Here is a 19,242-nt window from a genome sequence, read left to right as displayed (position 1 = left end):
GTTCAGCTGTGGCCTCAGACATTTACTAGCTGAGTGATCCTGGGCAAGTCACTTAAACACATTTGCCTCAGTTTCCTTTTCTGTAAAATGAGCTGGAGAGAGAAGTGGTAAACCACTCTAGTGTCTTTGTCATGAAAATTCCAAATGAGGTCACAGAAAGTGTCAGACACATCTGAAATAACAACAGCATACAGTCAGGTGTTATCACATAAGTATCAAGTCTTCCTGACTCCAGATGTCTCTTCATCCAGTATAACAGGCTGTTGCTTGTAGATGGATATGTGTATATATATATATATATATATATATATATATATATATATATATATATATATATATATGTTTATAGACATATATCCATGTGTATATGTTGCTGTCTTCAATATATGTTGTAGATATGTTTCAGTGTTTTCAAAATCTGCGATTTCCTACACCTTTGCCATGTTAGTATGTAATCTTTAAAACTGTTGTGGTTGGAAAAAGTCAGCATACCTGGACTAACTTCCCAGTCATGGGCCTCTCTGAGCTAGAGTGGTCCTTAGATGACAGACACATAACGTAGTCCATTTCCCCACCTGTACGTAAGGTTACCCAGCTAGATAGGCCCTACCTCCTGGTTGCACAACCTTTCAGAGACCAGGGCCATGCCTCGGAGACACCAGAGTAAAATGTGAGTGGAGTACATCTACTCACACGAAAGTGCACATCCACGTGCACATATACACACACATGAATGGACAGAAATTTAAATCCATATTAGTAGTCGTTTCCTAGTTTTTTCTATCTCTTTATTGATTCTTTTCTTTGGTTTTTATCTCCTTTCAAAACACCCATGATAGTTCTCCCATTCACCTCAAGAAATAATTATGAGACACATATTGGTATTAAGCCCAAAATAGGAAGGTGGAGGCCTGGGTTCTAGTCTCAGCTTTCCCATGTACTAAAGGTATGATTTTGGATAAATCAACTTCTCTTGAGCCTAAGTTTTCTTATCTGTACAATGGAAACAGTAAAGACTCTGCCTATCTCATAGAGTTTCTTGGGGACAAATGAGGTGATAGATGTAAAAGTAGGTTATAAACTGTGAAGTGTAAGAGGCAGTTGTAGCCTAATGTGAATAGAGAGCTGGCCTAAGGAATCCACAATACCTGGTTCCATATTGCCTCCGACACATGATGGCTGTGTGGCAGGTCTCTTGACCTGTTGGTGTCATGGTAACTCTAGAAAACTCAAAGTTGCAGAATAAGTATTGATTTGCATTGCTGGGGGTGGGGGAGGGTGCTGAAAAAGTTTGCTCTTTGAGCCACATAGTGGGTCTAATTTTTTTTTAAATGCCAAAGGACCTGTAAGTTTAGTAGTAGTATAGTAGTAGTAGTAGTAATAGTAGTAGTAGTAGTAGTAGTAGTAGTAGCAGTAGCAGTAGTAGTAGTGGCATCAGTAGTAGTAGTAATAGTAGCAGTAGTAGTGGTAGTAGTAGCAGTTGCAGGAGCAGTAGTAGCGGCAGTAGTGGCAGTGGTGTCAGTACTAGTAGTAGCAATAATAATAATAATAATAATAATAGTGACAGCTAACGTTTATGTAGTGCCTACAATGTACCATGTACTATGCCAAATTATTTTACCAATTACCAATTACCTATCTCACCTGATCCTTGCGGCAGTCCTGGAAGGTAAGTGCTATTTTGATGTCCATTTTACAGATGAGGAAACTGAGACAAACAACTTGAGTGACTTGCCCAGATCACATGGCTGCCATCAATGATTCTTTAGAGAATTTTTCTAACACATAAATATCTCATGGTAAAAAGTGAAATAAATGGGGCAACTAGGTGGCATAGTGGATAGAGCACTGGCCCTGGATTCAGAAGGACCTGAGTTCAAACGAGGCCTCAGATCCATTACACTCACTAGCTGTGTGACCCTGGGCAAGTCACTTAACCCCAATTGTCTCACATAAAAAAAAAAGAGATTAAAAAAGTGAAATGTGTGTGTGTGTGTGTACATTAAATAGTCATTGTAACTGAGAAAAACTAAAAGAAAAGGTAAAATATTACATGACGTCAGCATTCTATGTATATTAAAAATACAGTCATTTCTCTTTTTAAATTGTAAAAAAGAATGTTTTCAGCCCTGCTAAGATAGAAAGAAATATATGTTGTTGCCATAAAGATTTAAACCCTTTAAGGACAAGGACTATTCCATCCTGTTCTTTCTGTCCCCATTGTCTGGCACATAATAGTGGCTTAATTAATACTTGTTGATTTATTGATTTGGATGTGACCATTCCTTTCAAAGTATAATCTTTATTTTTAAGTATAAAGAATCTTATTTCAGTCTCCTTTTTGAGAAGAGTTTTTAGCCAGGGCTTCTATTTATTTGACTTTATTCTATCCAAAATGTTTTGCTGTTTGAGCTGCGGTGTTTCCAATAATATTGCATATTCCAAGTGGTACTAGAGAACTGTATCTCTGTGTCCTTAAAGCATTATATGAACCTTCTAAATATTATTTCAGAAACTCACTTAAGAGTATTGGTCCTGTGTAAAAACAACGTTAATAAGAACTTTAATTAAATCATTTGTATTTTTGCCTTCAGGATCTTTACTTTGTAGTAGCTGCCTAGGAATTAAAAGCAGTTTATTCTCATTTTTAATCTATATGGAGGTAAATATCCCAAAAAAGGACATATTTTAATCATTGTAAAGAGGGAAGCTTCTGGAAGCCAGAGTTGTATGATTTAAATTTTGAAAGCTGAAATGTAGATTAAGTTTAGGGTATTTTTACAGTGAATAAGAAGACAACTTCAGAAGAAATATGACCTCTGGTCTTGCCAGTGAGTAGTTCTTAATGTTATGAATTGATGCATAGAGATGCCAAAATTTTTATTTTCCCATTCCTCCCTCACTTCTGTCAAAAGAGAGAAAGAAATCTGACATGCCTTAGCATATTTTCTGAATTGGTTATTAGTTTTCTGAAGTCTTGTCCTTCTGAGGAGTATTTTTATAAAGAGGGGCAAAAACCTGAAACATGAATCAGTTTCACTGTGCTAATTACTTTAAGTCCAAAGTTTATTACTTTTAAATATTAGCTACTCAAAGTGATTCATCTGGAGATCAAAATGATTAATCCTTCTCAGTCACTATAAATGTCAGCCACTGGATTAAAGGATTTAGATGGTCATGTTTTCTCAGCCTTAAATTTTTCTACTTAAAGACATAAGTTAAATAGCTCTGGTTTATCATTGTTTCATGTTAATGTTTTTCTCTGAGCTCCCCCTCTCTTTGCTCCCCTGCCCGCCTCGCTGATTATTGACTCTCTAGGCAAGTGGTTCTTTCTGGATTGGAAACCAACCTGATTTGTAGATTACCTCTACCAGAAGGTAGGAATAGATAGATGTAGCTTAGAGCCCTCCTCCTGACCCAGTGGAAATAATCCCATCTCTCCCCCTCCCTCAGCCTTGATGGGTCTAGTATACTGAGCCCTCACATACCTCGAAACTTGAATCATGGGGCCCTGCCGCCGTACCGATCTGGGATCCGTACGGGCAGTCACCAGGGTTCAGCTTCCCGTATGATTATTAAATACCTGCTGCTGCTCTATGCCAACCCATAAAACATATTTACACCAATGCCTCTGTCCTTTGACTATCAGGTAGTAACAGATGGGCTAAGCACGTTATCGCTCCTGGGCTTTGGATTGTTCTATGGGGATAATTATTGAGGAAAAAAAGAAGCAGCAAATTAGTTTTCAGAAAGCTTTTGATAAAAATCAATCGTCTTAAGTGATTTTACTAGATGCAAACTGTTGCCAACATCAGCATTTGTACTTCCTACCAATCAACGGTCCATGCTTTCCATTCACAAGAGATGCCCAAGAATAACTTCCTTGTTCAAGTCAGCAGACATACAACCTAGTATTTCTATTTCATTCCACCAAGTCTTCCATTCACTATCCATATGTCCTTGCTACCCTGCAGACTCCATAAAACTTTATCTTAAAGATTATGCAGGTTTTCCAGGGTCATTTGTCACACTCTCACTTTCTCCCCTTGCAAATACAGTCTCCCACCACATTGGCCAAAATACTCTTTAAGTCCCCAGTGCCTATTCCCTACGGGCAGAGGTACCATACATCACAGAACAAAGGTCCGAATGAAACTTGCAATGGTAGAGTGGAATACTTCGCACCCGAACGGTATTTGTGAGAAAGAATCTAGGTTGGAAATGTGAAATAATGGCTACCTGAAGCAGGCTTTGGCTTAGCACCCCAGCAGCTTAAGGCAAACAACATTTGCATGGGCTGGGGTGTTAAGAACGTAAAACCAAACACAAGAGCTAGTTTGTTAAATTTTCAGAATGAGCAAATGCAGACCCTACAAATCCAGGCTCCTTTTATTGTTTTGCTGATTCCAGGGGTGGAGAATCTGCCCGAGGCCACATGTGGCAGGTTCCCCACCCCTGGTCTAGACTAAAGAAAAAAAGGAGAAAATGTTAATAATTCTGATTAAACTTACTAGTGGGTGTACCTATTGTTGTTTCAGAAAGCTGGTAGTTAAACATTTACCAGTACATTCCTACCATCCTCTCCCCGTGTATCTTGTATATTCATAATTATTTGCATGTTTTCCCTCATTAGAATGTGAGACCCTAAAGGCAAGAACTGCTTTTGTCTTACTTTGTATCCTCAGTGCTTAGCTCTGTTCCTAGAACAAAGAAGCACTTAATGAAAACTTATGAAGTTGACTCTACTACCAATAATGAGAGATTTAGTGACTTGCCCAGGATCACACATCAAGAGAAATCAGATGCAAATAGATAAAATTATGCAAAGATCTATGCAAATAAAATATTTACCATATGTGCCAACAACACTACTCATTCCACATAGAGCAGTGGTAATAAGAAAATCTGTAATTTTGTGTGAGGGAACTGTGGGAAAAGATATTAAAACAGAAGTCAATGTCTAACTTGATCAGACTAAAAGTTTCGAACTGGGACAGATAGAGTAGACAAGAAGCCAGAGTAAAGAGTTTCGTGAACTTTTATAATGGGGTGATGGCCTAGACCCAATACAAGTATGACATAAAAAGGAAATACAAAATGATATAGGAGAACATTGATTTCATAATGCTCAAATAAGTAATTGGAATAAGATTAATACTTTAACAATAATAGTTGTGAATTGAGGAATTATATATAGGAGAAATCACTTTGGAGTAGGGGGATAGAGATTTTATGAATATGTGTATATATAATAAACATGTGCATGCCTACTATATGTGTGTGTGTGTGTGTGTATACCATTTGAGAGTAACATCAGAAGAAAAGCAATGTGTCTCAATTTTTATTTTTCCCCCTACTTATCCAATTGAAATTAATTTTCTGATTAATTTCTTATCTATGATTTATTCTAGTTTAGAGATTATTACAGCTCAAAGAGAGAGATTTTTAAAGACATAAAATAACCAATGAACGAAAGAGTAACATAAGACTTAAGAAGCAAAAGATTAGAGGAAAAGGTCTAAGTTCTGCCTTCCAGAAGCTAGAATCTGAGGTAGAACAGGATTCCTTCAAAAAAGGAAGATGTCTAGAGATGTTAGTGTACAGTGTGTTCAAGAGAGAAGGAAAAAGGGAAACAGTTCCTCATTGGAAAGGAAATATTAAAAGAAAATGAGGAGGCATAAAGACAAAACATTTATGCTTTATCTCACTTAGGCAAAGAGTTTTAGATACATAGAAGAAAAAATGTTAAAATTAAGAATTATAGTAAATGGTACATAGACATGTCAGGACCACAGAATTCAACAAAGAACATTTTTTTTTCATGAAGAGCCTCATTTATTTCGGAGATGGATGTCCCAAATGCCTCTCTCAGTTCCCTCTCCTCAACACCCATCTTCCCATGATAAAACTCTTGGCTTCACTACTAGGAAGTAGGAGTACAGAGTCCAAATGGAAAACCAGACCACTCAAAGGAAGGTCAGGTGCCAAGAGCTCAGTGGGTTCTCAAGTCTCCCTGTGTAAACACAAGAGTATCTCACTTACATGCCTTTTTCTTTTCAGTCCTCAACAGGAAGCAGCAAGATTCCTTGCCCATCGGCAAGCATCACACTGCATGAGCCTCTTTGAAAATGCTCACCCTGCAGTGACTGTGTTGTACACTCTGCAGGACAAAATAGCCACGTTGCAAACTCCATGTTCCCTGTTCCCTCATTTTACTGCCTCTGATTAAAGGGGTAGTTGTCTTCTGTGCCATCCGGGATGAAATATTTGTTCTGGTGCCACCCTAGAATTTTTCAAAATTTTCCCTAACTCTTATTTTTTTAATGTGAAGTTTAGAAACATACACACACACACACACACACACACACACACACACACACATGCATATACCCTGTCCAGTTTGTAATTTATTAAGCTTTTCTTTCATAGATTTTCAGATTTATGGCAGCAGTAAAACAAAATTGCCTATCCAAATGAGGCTGACTTATTACTTATCACATTGAATCCCATTTCTGGTGTTTTTTTTATTCTTGCCGTAATTAACTATTTATCTATATTTTTAAATAGTAATCACAAACAGTATATTTGCCCTACCCTCCAATTAATACATACATGTTGAATTGGATAGAAGATGGGAAACTAGTGGATTTTATAGTTAGGAACACTTAGGTTCAAATTTGGCCTCTGACAAATACCAGCTGTGTGACCAACTTTTCATTCCCAAAGAACTCTCTAAGATGATAAATTCTGGGTAAGGTAATGATTTATATTGATAGAAGGCATTTTCCATGGTGGAACTATACTGTGCTGATGAAATAATAAATTTGAACCAGAAAAAAAAAAGGCCAAAATTTTGTTAACAAAATCTGTTGCATTCCTGAGCATAAGGAGTCTATCAATGATAGAAGACATGGAACCAGGTTTTAATAATAATAATAATAATAATAATAATAATAATAATAAACAAAAAATAAAACCTCTAATATGAAGAATATAAAGGATAGACATAGAAGGTTTTTAAGAGTCCTGTAAAGTATTGTATTCAAACTCACATATAAATGGGGATCAAGTAAGCCATTTCAAAGGACACCTGCAGGCCACATATTGACTTAGTTTTGAAATGTAATATTACCAGTGTTTTGTTGTATTTTTCATGTTAAATAGTCCCCAACTGCACTTTAATTTGATTTAGGCTGCATTGGGGGTGCTGTGGGCTGCATCTGGGTAGGGAGCCATATGTCTGACACCTCTGATGTAAAGGAAATGATCCTTTGAAATTGGGCAAAGGAAAAAATAACATGGGAAGTAAGAATAAAATGTATCCTCACGTTTATCACCTCCCTTGTAGTCAGAGTTGACCCTAAGAAGGGTTAGTAAATAATGTCCTTTCATCTGCAACACATTACCCCTTCTTTTCTCACATCCTTTCTCCACCAAGTACTCTAGTGTGACTTTGAGGCAAGCCCAGTGCTTCCTGCTTTAGCACTCTGGGGCTTCCTCCCGTCAAGAGCCTTATTTCCTCTCCTTCACCTTCATCCCCTAGGCATGTCCAAAACCACATCCACTTGACCCTGTTTTGGGGCCCATCACATATATCTAATGAATGAAGGTTGATTCTACTCATGGTCTTCATTTAAAGCTAAGGAGCTGTGTTTTCATTTTTAAAAATTCTTTATTTTTATACATTCTGTATTTCATATACACACACATGTACATGCATATATACACACATGCATATACACATGTATAACACATATACATATATGCATGTACGAATGCATACACATCTGTATGTGTGTTTCCTTTAGCTTGGCCAGCCTTTTGAGAATCAGCCCTTCTGAGTAAATTAGTTGACATCGGTGACCTGATCTATGATATGGCTTTCCTGTATCACAGATACTGAAGAAATCTTGGGCAGAAATATCAGTGGATAGCAATTGCGTGTTCGAGATTTAGCTCGAGATTGAACTGCATTCAGACACGTGGATAACAAATAACCCGGCAGAGTTTGCTGCTGCTTCTTTTTTTTGTTTGTTTGTTTTTTGTTTTTTTCACATCATAGATTTTACATCAAGATGGCAATGGTGTGAGAAAATCAATAACATGGAAAATGTTTCAAGTACTTTTCAGAGATTGGAGAGGGCATTATTTTCATTGGATTTTAGCTTCTGATCCAAATCCATCAGTTTTTATTTTTGTCATAGGGAATGGCCACAGGAAAAGAGAGACCGACTCTGTTTTTTGCTTTTATTTTCTATTTATGCAATCAGCTAATCTTTTTGAAAAGGGGACAGAATTAGCCTGCATAATGGAAAGGTTTGGCTTTTTTTGTTAATGGTTTAAAGAAATTCCTGGTGCCTATTCTATTTTAAATTCTGCATGAAAATAATAATGAAGTTGTGCTTCCCACAGCTTCTACATTAACTTTCTCCAATGATATTGACCTTGTTTGAGTTCATTGTCATAAATATTATCCCTGTTAATCTATTTAGGACATCATAAAATACAGACTGACCGTACTGTGACCATGTCATCCAGACTTCCTACTTTCTTAGACTTCAGCAGTCTTTTTTCCATTTTTTTCTTCCTCCTTCCAGTATGTTTCTCATTTCTTCCTTTTTAAAATTTACCATATTTTTTTTTCAGTACACCTAGTTATTCAAAACGTCTTCCTGATAAGCATTGTTTGATTTGTAGCTAATTGTAGCAACTGATTTTTCATTATTTATGAGTGTCTTTGTCAAAATCCATTTGGAATTCTGACTGAGATAAAGCTTCTTCCAGTTGCTGATATGACCACAGCAGTAAAACAATTAAGAACTCTTTTTAAAAAAAAAGCCCAGAGGCTACTAACATCTTTGTAAGTAACCCAATATTTGCTCATTCGCTTGTATTTGTGTGCATTAAATTTATTACCACCACAAAATCAATGTGCTCATTGATTTCAATACATGCATTTATAAATTACATTTGCTTCCTTCTTAATTTTGCATTTATAAAATAGATATGTGAGCATTCAGATACTGGCCAACTAAGGAATATGGAATTTCTATCAATATCAGTAGGAAAATGAGAAATATTAAATTATTTGACTATTATTTTGAGTATTTGAGTCATATCTGATATTTGCATCAATGTAAATATAAAATCTTACAATGCAAATATTTTTTGTTTTGTGATTATTATTATAATAATAACAATGGTGATGATTTTTAACAATTATTGGATGGTTCTCAGATTTCAACCTCTGCTATTGCTACAAAAGACTGAAAAGAGGTGGGGGTGAGGGGGAAGAAAATGCATTGGCGTGGCCACACACAAACATTGTCCTCTCTCTCATCTCCCAAATGTACTCATAAAATATATGAGAAATTTTCAGGAAAGGACACAGGATAGAGAAAGTCATTAATATCAGTAGTAATATTTAAGTAACACACAATTTAAACAATTTTACTTGAAGTTATTGCACTGTCGTGAGTTTTTATTGTACTCAGTTTATTAGTTAAGGCCTGCAGGGTTCACTGACTCTTATTTTTCAGGAAGTCTGATTTTGACATTAGACTTTAAGTACATAATATACCTACTTTGTTTTTAGCTGGTTTCATTTTCTAAAATTGCTTCACATTTATCAATACAAACATTTCCAGGTATTTATTAAAGGAAACAAGGGGGACCTAACAATGCATTTCGAGAGAGGCTGTAATACTTCAAGCCCCGCTAGTCTGAAACACAAAATATTTATTTACTTATTTATTTTTAGTTTTGAATTAAGTCAGGAAGATTTAACAATGACTGATCGAAGCCTTGTTTCCATTTAATGAACGTTTGATTCTTGAGGGAAGCCTTTTCCCTTGCCAGACCAGCCCTATCTAGATGGGGGTGGAGATGCCCTTGTTCAGAACCTCAGCCTGGCCAGAGATAATCCTAAGACATACTTGCTGGGGTTTTCACATTTTGTTTGTGCAAAGGTCTATCGCTCACATTAATTTCTTTTTGTGGGTTGAACGGACTCTTCCTAGTTTCTACAGTCTTTGGCACTTTTCTTAGCCTCCTCAAGAGGGTTACTGATAGCCTGAAGAAGCTGATATAAGCTCTCTAAAATGCAGTTATATGAAGTGTCCCAAAAGCTGAAGCTGAAAACTTCAGTAAGACTTTTGGAACCTCCTGTAAAAGGAATACTAGAGCAGCACAGAGGAGGAAATCACTTGTCCAGAACATTTTGCAAAGCTGAAATAAATACCCTGTGCTGATATGGTAGCTGGGAAACTAGAATGTTTAAGAGTGCTTATTTTTAGGGAGGCTTTCTTTTAAAAAAAAATCTCACCTTTTGTTATCTTTTTTTCCCCCTAATTAGGACAGAATTTTACCCTAAGGCAGTTAGGAGTTTGTGAACCAGCAACTCGAAGAGGACTGGCATTTTGTGCGGAAATGGGACTCCCCCACAGAGGTTACTCTATCAGTGCAGGGTCAGATGCTGATACAGAAAATGAAGGAGTGATGTCCCCAGAGCATGCCATGAGACTTTGGGGCAGGGGGGTCAAATCAGGCCGAAGTTCCTGCCTGTCAAGTCGGTCCAACTCAGCCCTCACCCTGACCGATACAGAGCATGAAAACAAGTCGGACAGTGAGAATGGTAAGTTTAGATCTCTGTCTTTTATTTTGATTTTTTTGTTTTTGTTTTTATAACAGCATTCACTGATTCTTTGATTTGGTTGACACTTGGGATATTTAAAAAATAAAAATTGTAGAAGTGACCTCAAAAATGTATTTTTGGTGGGGGAGAACATTATTTATTATCACGCCTAAATTATGTGAGCCTGATGTTTGAGATACATTTCGGAAGAATAGTTTCACCAGAATTTTTTAAAAAAGAAACAGATTAGCTATGACTTATCTTAGACCGAGTCACCTGTTATCGAAGCAAGGGGTAAGAAAGTTTATCCCCCAGGCCTGCTTGCAATCAAAGATGTCTTTGTAAATTCCTCTTGAAGACATCTCAAAGAAGTTGCAGAATCTTAGAATGGATGAGTGAGCACATAGAATAGTTTATTAACAGGGCTCTAGTGATTGAAGAACAAATCTGATCATGCTTTAAACTTACCAGTTGATGAGAGCAATTGAAATCATGGTAAAGAGGGGAATGTGGTCTTTGATGTGCTTTAGAGACTGGATTACTATGCAATTAAAATCTACCCCCCTCCCCCAAATAGGCTTTCTGAAATCGAAATAGCAGCTTGGCACATTGTAAAGACAAGTGTTTTTTAATACGTTATTAGGACTTTATTCTGTTGCTGGTAGGAAAAGAGGTAACAAAGATCAGAATTTATTTTAATGTGATTTTTTTAAAAGAGACCTTGATTTCTAACAATCATAGCTTCATTCATGTATGTGGGAAGAATGTAGAGCACTGAGCTGTAAGGTACCACATGATAGAAGACACATTTCTCGTAAGTATTTAATATAAACCATGAACTCAAGGGCCCAATGTGATTATTAATGCTTTGTATATAAGATGCATTAAAAGGCAGAGAGAAAGGAGGATGACGAAGAGATTGTATTAATTGCAAACAGGGAAGAGGGCTGTTTTACTTCTGGCTTTTCATTTTGACTTTTTTTTTTTTTGGCTTTGTAACCTTGTTGGATTTGCCCTGCAATAGAAAGACTTAATAACTATTGTTAGGTTTCAGAATCTTCAGTTTCAACCAGTGCTATTTGCTGTATCTTCTTAAGGACAAATTTGACCCTTTTCTTGCCTTATTGTATGTACTAGGTGCCTTACATCAAAATTGTCTTCATCACCATTGTGACATTTTCTTAAAATGTTTCCATGAAAAAGTGCCCATGCCCGGGTTAAAGTAGAAAATTATTACAATAAGAAAATAAAGTAAATCATAGTCCTTTTGACAAAAGTAGCTTGAGAGATAAAAATACGCTACCCAGTTTTTTTCCCCTAAAAAGAAAGTCACCAGACTTTCTGGCAGTGCAGTGAATAGAGCACTGGAGCTGGAGTCAGGAAGACATGACTTCAAATTTGGCCACAGATAATTTCTAGATATGTGACCCTGGGTAAGTCACTTAACCTGTGTTTGTTTCAATTTTCTCCTCTGTAACATGGAGATAATAATAACATCTACTTCACAGGATAGCTGGGAAGGATCTCATGAGATAATATTCCTAAAAGTGCTTAGCGCAATACCTGGCATATATATGTAGTAGGCGCTGTATAAACACTTATTCCCTTGCCTTTGCCCTGCTCTACCCCACTTACCCCTATTAATATAGTGTATTATGTATTCACATGGATGTAGTCACATGAATTTTCATGCTGAAATCCAAAGACCCTAATTCTAATTATATAAAATAAAATAAAATAAAAATTCTCCCCCTCTCCCACTCCTTGGAGACATACACACATGCAGAGCTACTCCGATTCCATTCAAATCAATTGCTTCTAAATTTTATGACCACATTTTTAAGCATTAAGAATGCTCCAGCAATGATAACTTTTAATTATATTTTTTCTTGGTTTATCTCTAGCCAATTTTTATATCAGTCCGCCTCCCCTGCTCCAGCCCTGTCTACTTGTATATTCCGAGAGTATAAATTAATTTTGATCTTATTCTTAAAAGTAAAAGAAATGGAGGAAGTTATATTGGCCACCACTGTGATATAATGCTTTCCAAGATTAAACATATTTTCCCCATTGATAAAACTTAAATATTACAAATTTTGCTGCTTTCAGTTAACCTAACTTGGTGTTTTCTTTGCCTTGCTTGCTCTGTGTGATACTGAATTATCCATACCTTTCAATTAGCACAGGAATGAAAACACCCTTTTCTAGAGTTATTATAAACTTCATATGTGTTCTGTTTTATTGTAGTTTTTAAATTAAATCTTTTTTTTCAATTAATAAACATTTATTTTCTATTTTCTAATATATCTAGCCTCCCTGGAGAAGAAAAGAGAAAAATCCTTTTGGCAAATATTTGTAATCAAGACAAATAAATTCCCATATGGGCTATATCCAGAAATACGTCTCACATTCTGCATCACTTCTCTTTCAGTACATGGGTAGCATTTTTCTTTGATCCTGTGGAATTAGTCATTCACTCTGTTCAATGGTGTTTTGGTTTTGAGTCAGATGAAATTAGGGAATCTTGGTAGCTTAAACGTGAAATCAAACCATTTAGCTCAGATGGCTCATAAAGTGGTGAATAAGGATGTATAAAGCTCTTGATGACTTTTGGTAACTCCTTTTTATTAAGCAAAGCAGCTTCTGCTGCTCCCTAGAAGTTATCCATTTAACAAACCTTTTGGAAGAGTCCTTAGACATCATCCAATCCAGCCTTCTCATTTTGCAGGTGAAAAAACTAAGACCAAATGAGGGTCGGCGTTCAAATTACTACCTCTAACTTCTCAGGGCAGCTGAATGGTGCAATGGGCAGAGCGCTGAGCTTGGAATCAAGAAGACGCATCTTCCCGAGTTCAAATCCACTTAGTAGCTGTGTGACCCTGGGCAAGTCCCTTAATACTGCTTGCATCAGTTTTTCTCATCTGTAAAATAAGCTAGAGAAGGAAATAACCAACCATTCCAGTATCTTTGCCAAGAAAACCCCAAATATGGTCACAAAGAGTTGGACACAACTTAATAACAACACCTCTAACTTGAGGTCTAGACAATGCTTTTCCTTTTATACCAGACCACTTCTGAGACAAATATACTAATGAATCACAGGATTGAGAATTAGAAGGAACTTGAATAAGTATCTGGTCCAACCTCTGTTTTTGTGGATGACGAAATCAAACCTCAGACAGGTTAACCTCATAATGAAAGCCATACAAGGAACAAGGAACAGAGCAAGATTTGAACCCAGACCCTCTGACTCGCAACATTGCTTTCCCATTACATCATGAAAGTTACCTATTTCATACACATCCCTACAAGTATATGTCGTAGATTTTAGTTCAGACTAGCACCCACCTCACAGGGTGTTATGACAATCAAATGAGTTAATAATATTTGTAAAGTGCTAAGCACAGTGCCTACACATAGTGAGCACTTAATAAATACACGTTCCCTTCCCCCTTCAAACTGACTAGGGAAAGCCTAAAATTTTTATGATAAATCATAGAGAGTAAGCTTTTCTTCGAAGTCATCAAAATGCATAAAAACGGGGGAAAGCATGAATTTCTACTGGGAGCATTTACTTGAAGTTATGGTTTTGACATTGGGTCATTAAACAACAATGAAGCCATTTTTTAAAAAAAGATAAATTTATCTTAGTTATATATTCTAGTTTTCTCTGTATTAATATGCTTTTAATGCAAAATCTCACTCTTCTGAGGAATATTTTTAAAAAATATTTCCTATTTTAGTAGCAATTCTTTCTCCCTTTAATTACTCTCTTCATATAGACTCACATCTGTAAACATTAAAATGTCAGACATTCATAACATATAATTTAATCTGATGCATATTCACTTCGACTGCTGACATTCAGTGTATTCCTCAAATGCTCTTCTTCTGCTTTCATTTTCTGAAGTCAATTATTTCTTCACTGGATATTCCTTTCTCCTCTACTTTCTCCATATTCTAATTTATGTTTACTCTTATACCAGCCTAAGAAGTCTCCTTGGAAGTGTGTGTGTGTGTGTGTGTGTGTGTGTGTGTGTGTGTGTGTGAGACATACTAGAAGAAAATGGGTCAAAGGACTCCCCATAATGATGCAGCAATAAGAATTTGACCCCAAGGCAGTTTCATCTGTGGATTTAAACATTTGATTTATTTTTTCGGCATGTGATATAACTGTGAATATAGATTTTTTTCCCCCAACATTAGTAAAATTATGCAAGTAGACTATCTGATGTTCTAGTTACATCTTCAAAGAAGAGTTTAGTCACTAAAAAAGGATTAGATTTCATTTATTTATTGATGGGGAGGCCAACAGTCCAAATGCAGAAGGCGCTAGAACTGCTGTGAGGCTAATGAAATTTTGATGGCCTGTGTATCCCGTGAGAGCAAAAAAAAATATTCCGACCATGTCACAAGTCTCCATATCAGTAGAGATGCAAAACAAGTGATAACATTTATTCTCTCTTGCCCTATAAGATTTCCACCAGTCTTGGAAGAGGGAAGCAAAAATCATTTTTAAAAAATAGTTGACAGTATATACAATATGAGTTTTATGTGGAATTTAAAATGTAAATCCTACTCTAAATTAAGGGTGCTGGAGTAATTCCTTCTTTGACATGTATCGATTTTTTTGTTCCAAGTCAAGTACCTTGTAACCAGGGCAAGTTGCTGGTGATGCAGTGATTTATGTCCTCCAATTAATAGTGGTTCTAGTAAGCTGTTGAAATGTGACAAAATAAATGTGATGAGGCTCCCAAATCAAAGGGAAAATTGCCAGCATTCCCTACATATTTCAGGCCTCTTCCCTGTTCCCAAAGTTGTTGTTACTGGGTTCCTCTTGGATTCTGATGGCCCTGTTTTGCAAGTAATCTGACCCCTAACCCAAATGCACGTCTCCAATCTGAACAAAAACAAAGACCTTTTCTGTTGGGGGGGGGAGAAAAAGCAAACAGGAAACCTTCCCCAAAAACTGACTTGAAGGAGAATTTTTAAATATTTGCATGTGCATTAGGGTCCCAGAGCATATGATTTCTTTTCTTTATTCTCTTAATTAAGCAGATTCACTATAAGAAGAGACCCCTTATTTCAATAAAGAGACCTGCAAATATGGTTCAGGGTCTTTGCTGCTTCTTCATTTACTTTCCCATTTTCCCTCCTATACTCATAACCACACCTTCTTTTAATTTACTGCAATTAAGTAGAGGCCTATTGAGAGGTGTTGATAATTAGCCCTATGGCAGGAAACTTCAAAGACTTCAGTCTTCTCCTGGCCCCACTGGCCAAAGGAAATTTGCAAAGTAGCTTTCTCCATTGATAGCCTCTTACTTAGGCAGTCAATTAAAAGGCCATTTAATTGATGCTGATCAGTTTACACAGTGGAATAAATCATTCCTGAAGTCTTTATTTCTTACCTGGGGGTCTTAGCAATATACCTGTTTCTGAGAACTCACTCATGCCACACTAATTGGTGCAGACCAAGGTCTTATGTAGCAAATGACGGCAGAGGATTTCTGGAATGTTGTCAATATAATACCCTTGGATTTTTACATATTGGAAACACTTCTCCAGGAAACAACTGCCCATAAAAGAGTTTAGAGAAAATATATTCATGGCAGGAGACAGTTAAGGTCTAACAAACTGAATTACTGTAATTATTGTTTTAAAATAGGAAAGGTATATATTTCCTGAAGGAATTATATAAATTATTTTATTAGGAAGACTTGTATCAACCTGTCAAAGGGGGCTTGTAACTATTCTGTAGTACCATTTGCTGAAGTAATTTTATGATTATAGGAGAGGCAGATTAATGAGTTTACAGAAATTGTGGGAATATATGGACCCTGATTTTTTTCCCCTTTCTAGGCTGTTAAGGATAGGCAAGAAAGTTTGAAACTGTTGACACTTTTCTTAGATGTCAAGAAATTCCCAAATTCTTGGGGAAAAGCCATAGACATTGATTGGACTAGCTTATCGTTTTCTAAATATAATATGCCTGTAATGCATACTGAAGGCATGAAATAACTGAGTAACTTTTTTTTTAAAACAAACTTCTTTATGGCGGAAACAATTTTTTACTTTTCCTTCAGGCACTATCTTAGGGTGGTGCTAGCTTTTGCAATTTAGTTCAGTTGACCAGACATTTATTAAGCTTGTACTATGTGCCTTGGGGCAGCTAGAATGCTCAATAGATAACTTGGGTCTGAAGTCAGGAAGACCTAAGTTCACATCTGTCCTCAGCACTTACTAGCTGTGTGACCCTGGGCAAGTCACTCTGTTTGCATTAATCCACTGGAGAAGGAAAATCCGAACCACTGCAGTCTCTTTGCCAAGAAAACCCCATGGAGAGTGTGCTCCATGAGGTCATGAAGAGTCGGATGTAACTGAACATGGCTAGGACCAACCGTGGCATTTGTAATAAAAAGGTAAAAATTAAAAAGTCCCTGCCCTCAAGAAGCTTATATTCTAAGAGAGAATAGAATAAGTCATTTCTGGAGGAAGGGCACTAGCAGCTGGGAAGATTTGGATAAGTTTCTTGTAGGAGATAGCATGTGAGCTAAACTTTGAAAGGAAATTAGGATTTTAGTGATACAGAGAAGTAAGGAGAAAAAAAGCATTCCAGGTGTGATATGAGATTCTGTAGCATAATAAGTAATAGCTCAGTTATGAATTCTATTAGGGATCTTTAGGAATGTAATGGCAAAAGCTTAAAGTATGATTGTTATTTTTTGTTTAGATACATTGTAATGATAGAAATGCCAGAAGAAATCTGTTGCAGTTATTTAATCAAAAAACAAGTCACATCACTCCCTTCCAAAAAAAAGTCAGTCTCATATATATATCTATATATACATATAATTGAATTACTTAAATGCATGGACCTTTCATGTCTGTATTGTAGTTTCTAAATATGATTTCAAAATTATAGGTCACATTTCTGTAGCTCTTTTAGATTTACATAATGCTTTTTTTTTTCATAACAAGCTACTGAGTGAGAGATTAGCTGTTTTCTCATGCTATTGTCATGGAGTCCTCTATATGTCCATAGATAATACTGATAAAGATTTGATAGCAATGAGAAAGCCAGCACATGGGGTCAGTAGCTACATATACCATCTTGGTGGTCTTTAAAAAAAATGATGCTTATCTTAGAATCTCCTCTTTTATCTATCTTGATAATTGATTCCCCAGTTCCTTTAAAATCCTATGACTTCTACTATGAATTTCTACTATGTGTATATGATGGAATTCAGTCCTCTTTTTGCCTTCCTTCTGGTCTATTTGAGCACCATCTTTAATTCTTCAGAAAGCATATCACCTATAGATAAAATAAGGTCTAAATTTAGTGATTCCACTGTAATCAGTGATGAAAATGGCTCACTATAGAAATATAAAGCTAAATCTGTTTCATTTCACTATCTGCTTGTATTCCTTCCACTTTCGTTGATAAATTCTCTTATAGTGATCTATGCAACCTGGGTCTCATCAAGCTTTCTACAGGTTTGTCTTCCACTTACTACTTTCCATTACTTTGTGAAGAAATGCTGCTTTTAATCTTCCTTCCTACTTCTTTTAAATGTGCAAATGCCCTTGTATTCTTAACCAGTACCAGTATTCTTGATCATTATAATTACCATGTATCTTGGACCAGTATGGTAAATGGACAATGAAATTAGCCCAGAACTGCACAGTAGGAATACAATGGGCTTGCTTGGAGACCTTTCCACTAGGTTGTTTAACATTCCGTGATTATCAGTGCATCGCTCTGTCTTTTGAGTATTTCTGGCTCTCCTTATAGAAATGATCCATTTCTATTTCCAATGATACATTTCCTTCTCTATGGAAGATTTATGGAAGAACCAGGATAAGAATTATCTGGGATAGCTTGTTATCTTCACAATTGAATAGAGTACGCATAAAAATGATTTCATGGGTAAATTGCAACAGTTAAGTATGTTTTAAGTATGAACAAAATCACCATTACACATGTGAGGAAACTGAGACTCAGAGATTTCAGTGGCTTGCCAAATGTCATGTAGATCAGGGCTTCTTAAACTTTTTTTTTAAATTCGCCACCCCTTCAGCACTTCTTTAAACTATGGGTCATAGATAGGAATCAGAACTGGTACTTAACCTTAGAGTAATCTCTTTTCATCATGCCATCCTGCCTCAAACATTTAATTGTAACTCTTTAAGAGCAGTGATTAGAAGTGACTGACAGATAAATTTTGGTTGAAGTAACTAAAAAATGATGCCCTGAGCATCAGAAATATCCAAAAGTGGATCTAATGAGCTCCTCGTCACCAGAGATTTTAAATCTATTGATTAGGGATGAGTAGAAGATAAGGGAGATTATTTGTTTGGCTGGACTGGATGCCTTCTGCAGGACTCTTCTGTCTCTAAGATTCTGTAATTTAAATGAGATTTGGATTTACATGGAAAAGAATGAGTAACTCATCCTAAAGATTATAGAACTTGCTACCGACGTCATTAGTGTTTGAAATTTACCATACGCTATCCTCCTTTTAAATCCTTAAAAGATTTTCAGAAAACTTTGGCCAAACAAACATCACATTATTATTTTTTTTGGGGGGGGGGCAAGCCAATTGGGG

At 36.3% G+C, this 19,242-nt stretch overlaps 1 protein-coding gene across 1 annotated transcript in view; it reads left to right on the top strand.

Annotated features, from left to right (window-relative positions):
- Window positions 1-19,242, top strand: part of TENM3 (teneurin transmembrane protein 3) — an 825,548-nt gene that overhangs the window by 235,544 nt on the left and 570,762 nt on the right. The window contains 1 exon segment of the mRNA XM_078148915.1: window positions 10,355-10,633. Within this exon segment, the coding sequence (XP_078005041.1) occupies window positions 10,355-10,633 (279 nt within the window).

This window comes from Phascolarctos cinereus, unplaced genomic scaffold (assembly GCF_003287225.1).
Source record: "Phascolarctos cinereus isolate Bilbo 61053 unplaced genomic scaffold, phaCin_HiC Scaffold_9;HRSCAF=440, whole genome shotgun sequence".
Lineage (NCBI taxonomy): Eukaryota > Metazoa > Chordata > Mammalia > Diprotodontia > Phascolarctidae > Phascolarctos > Phascolarctos cinereus.
Note: the sequence above shows the minus strand (reverse complement) of the source record. Positions and strands in the feature narration are given on the sequence as shown.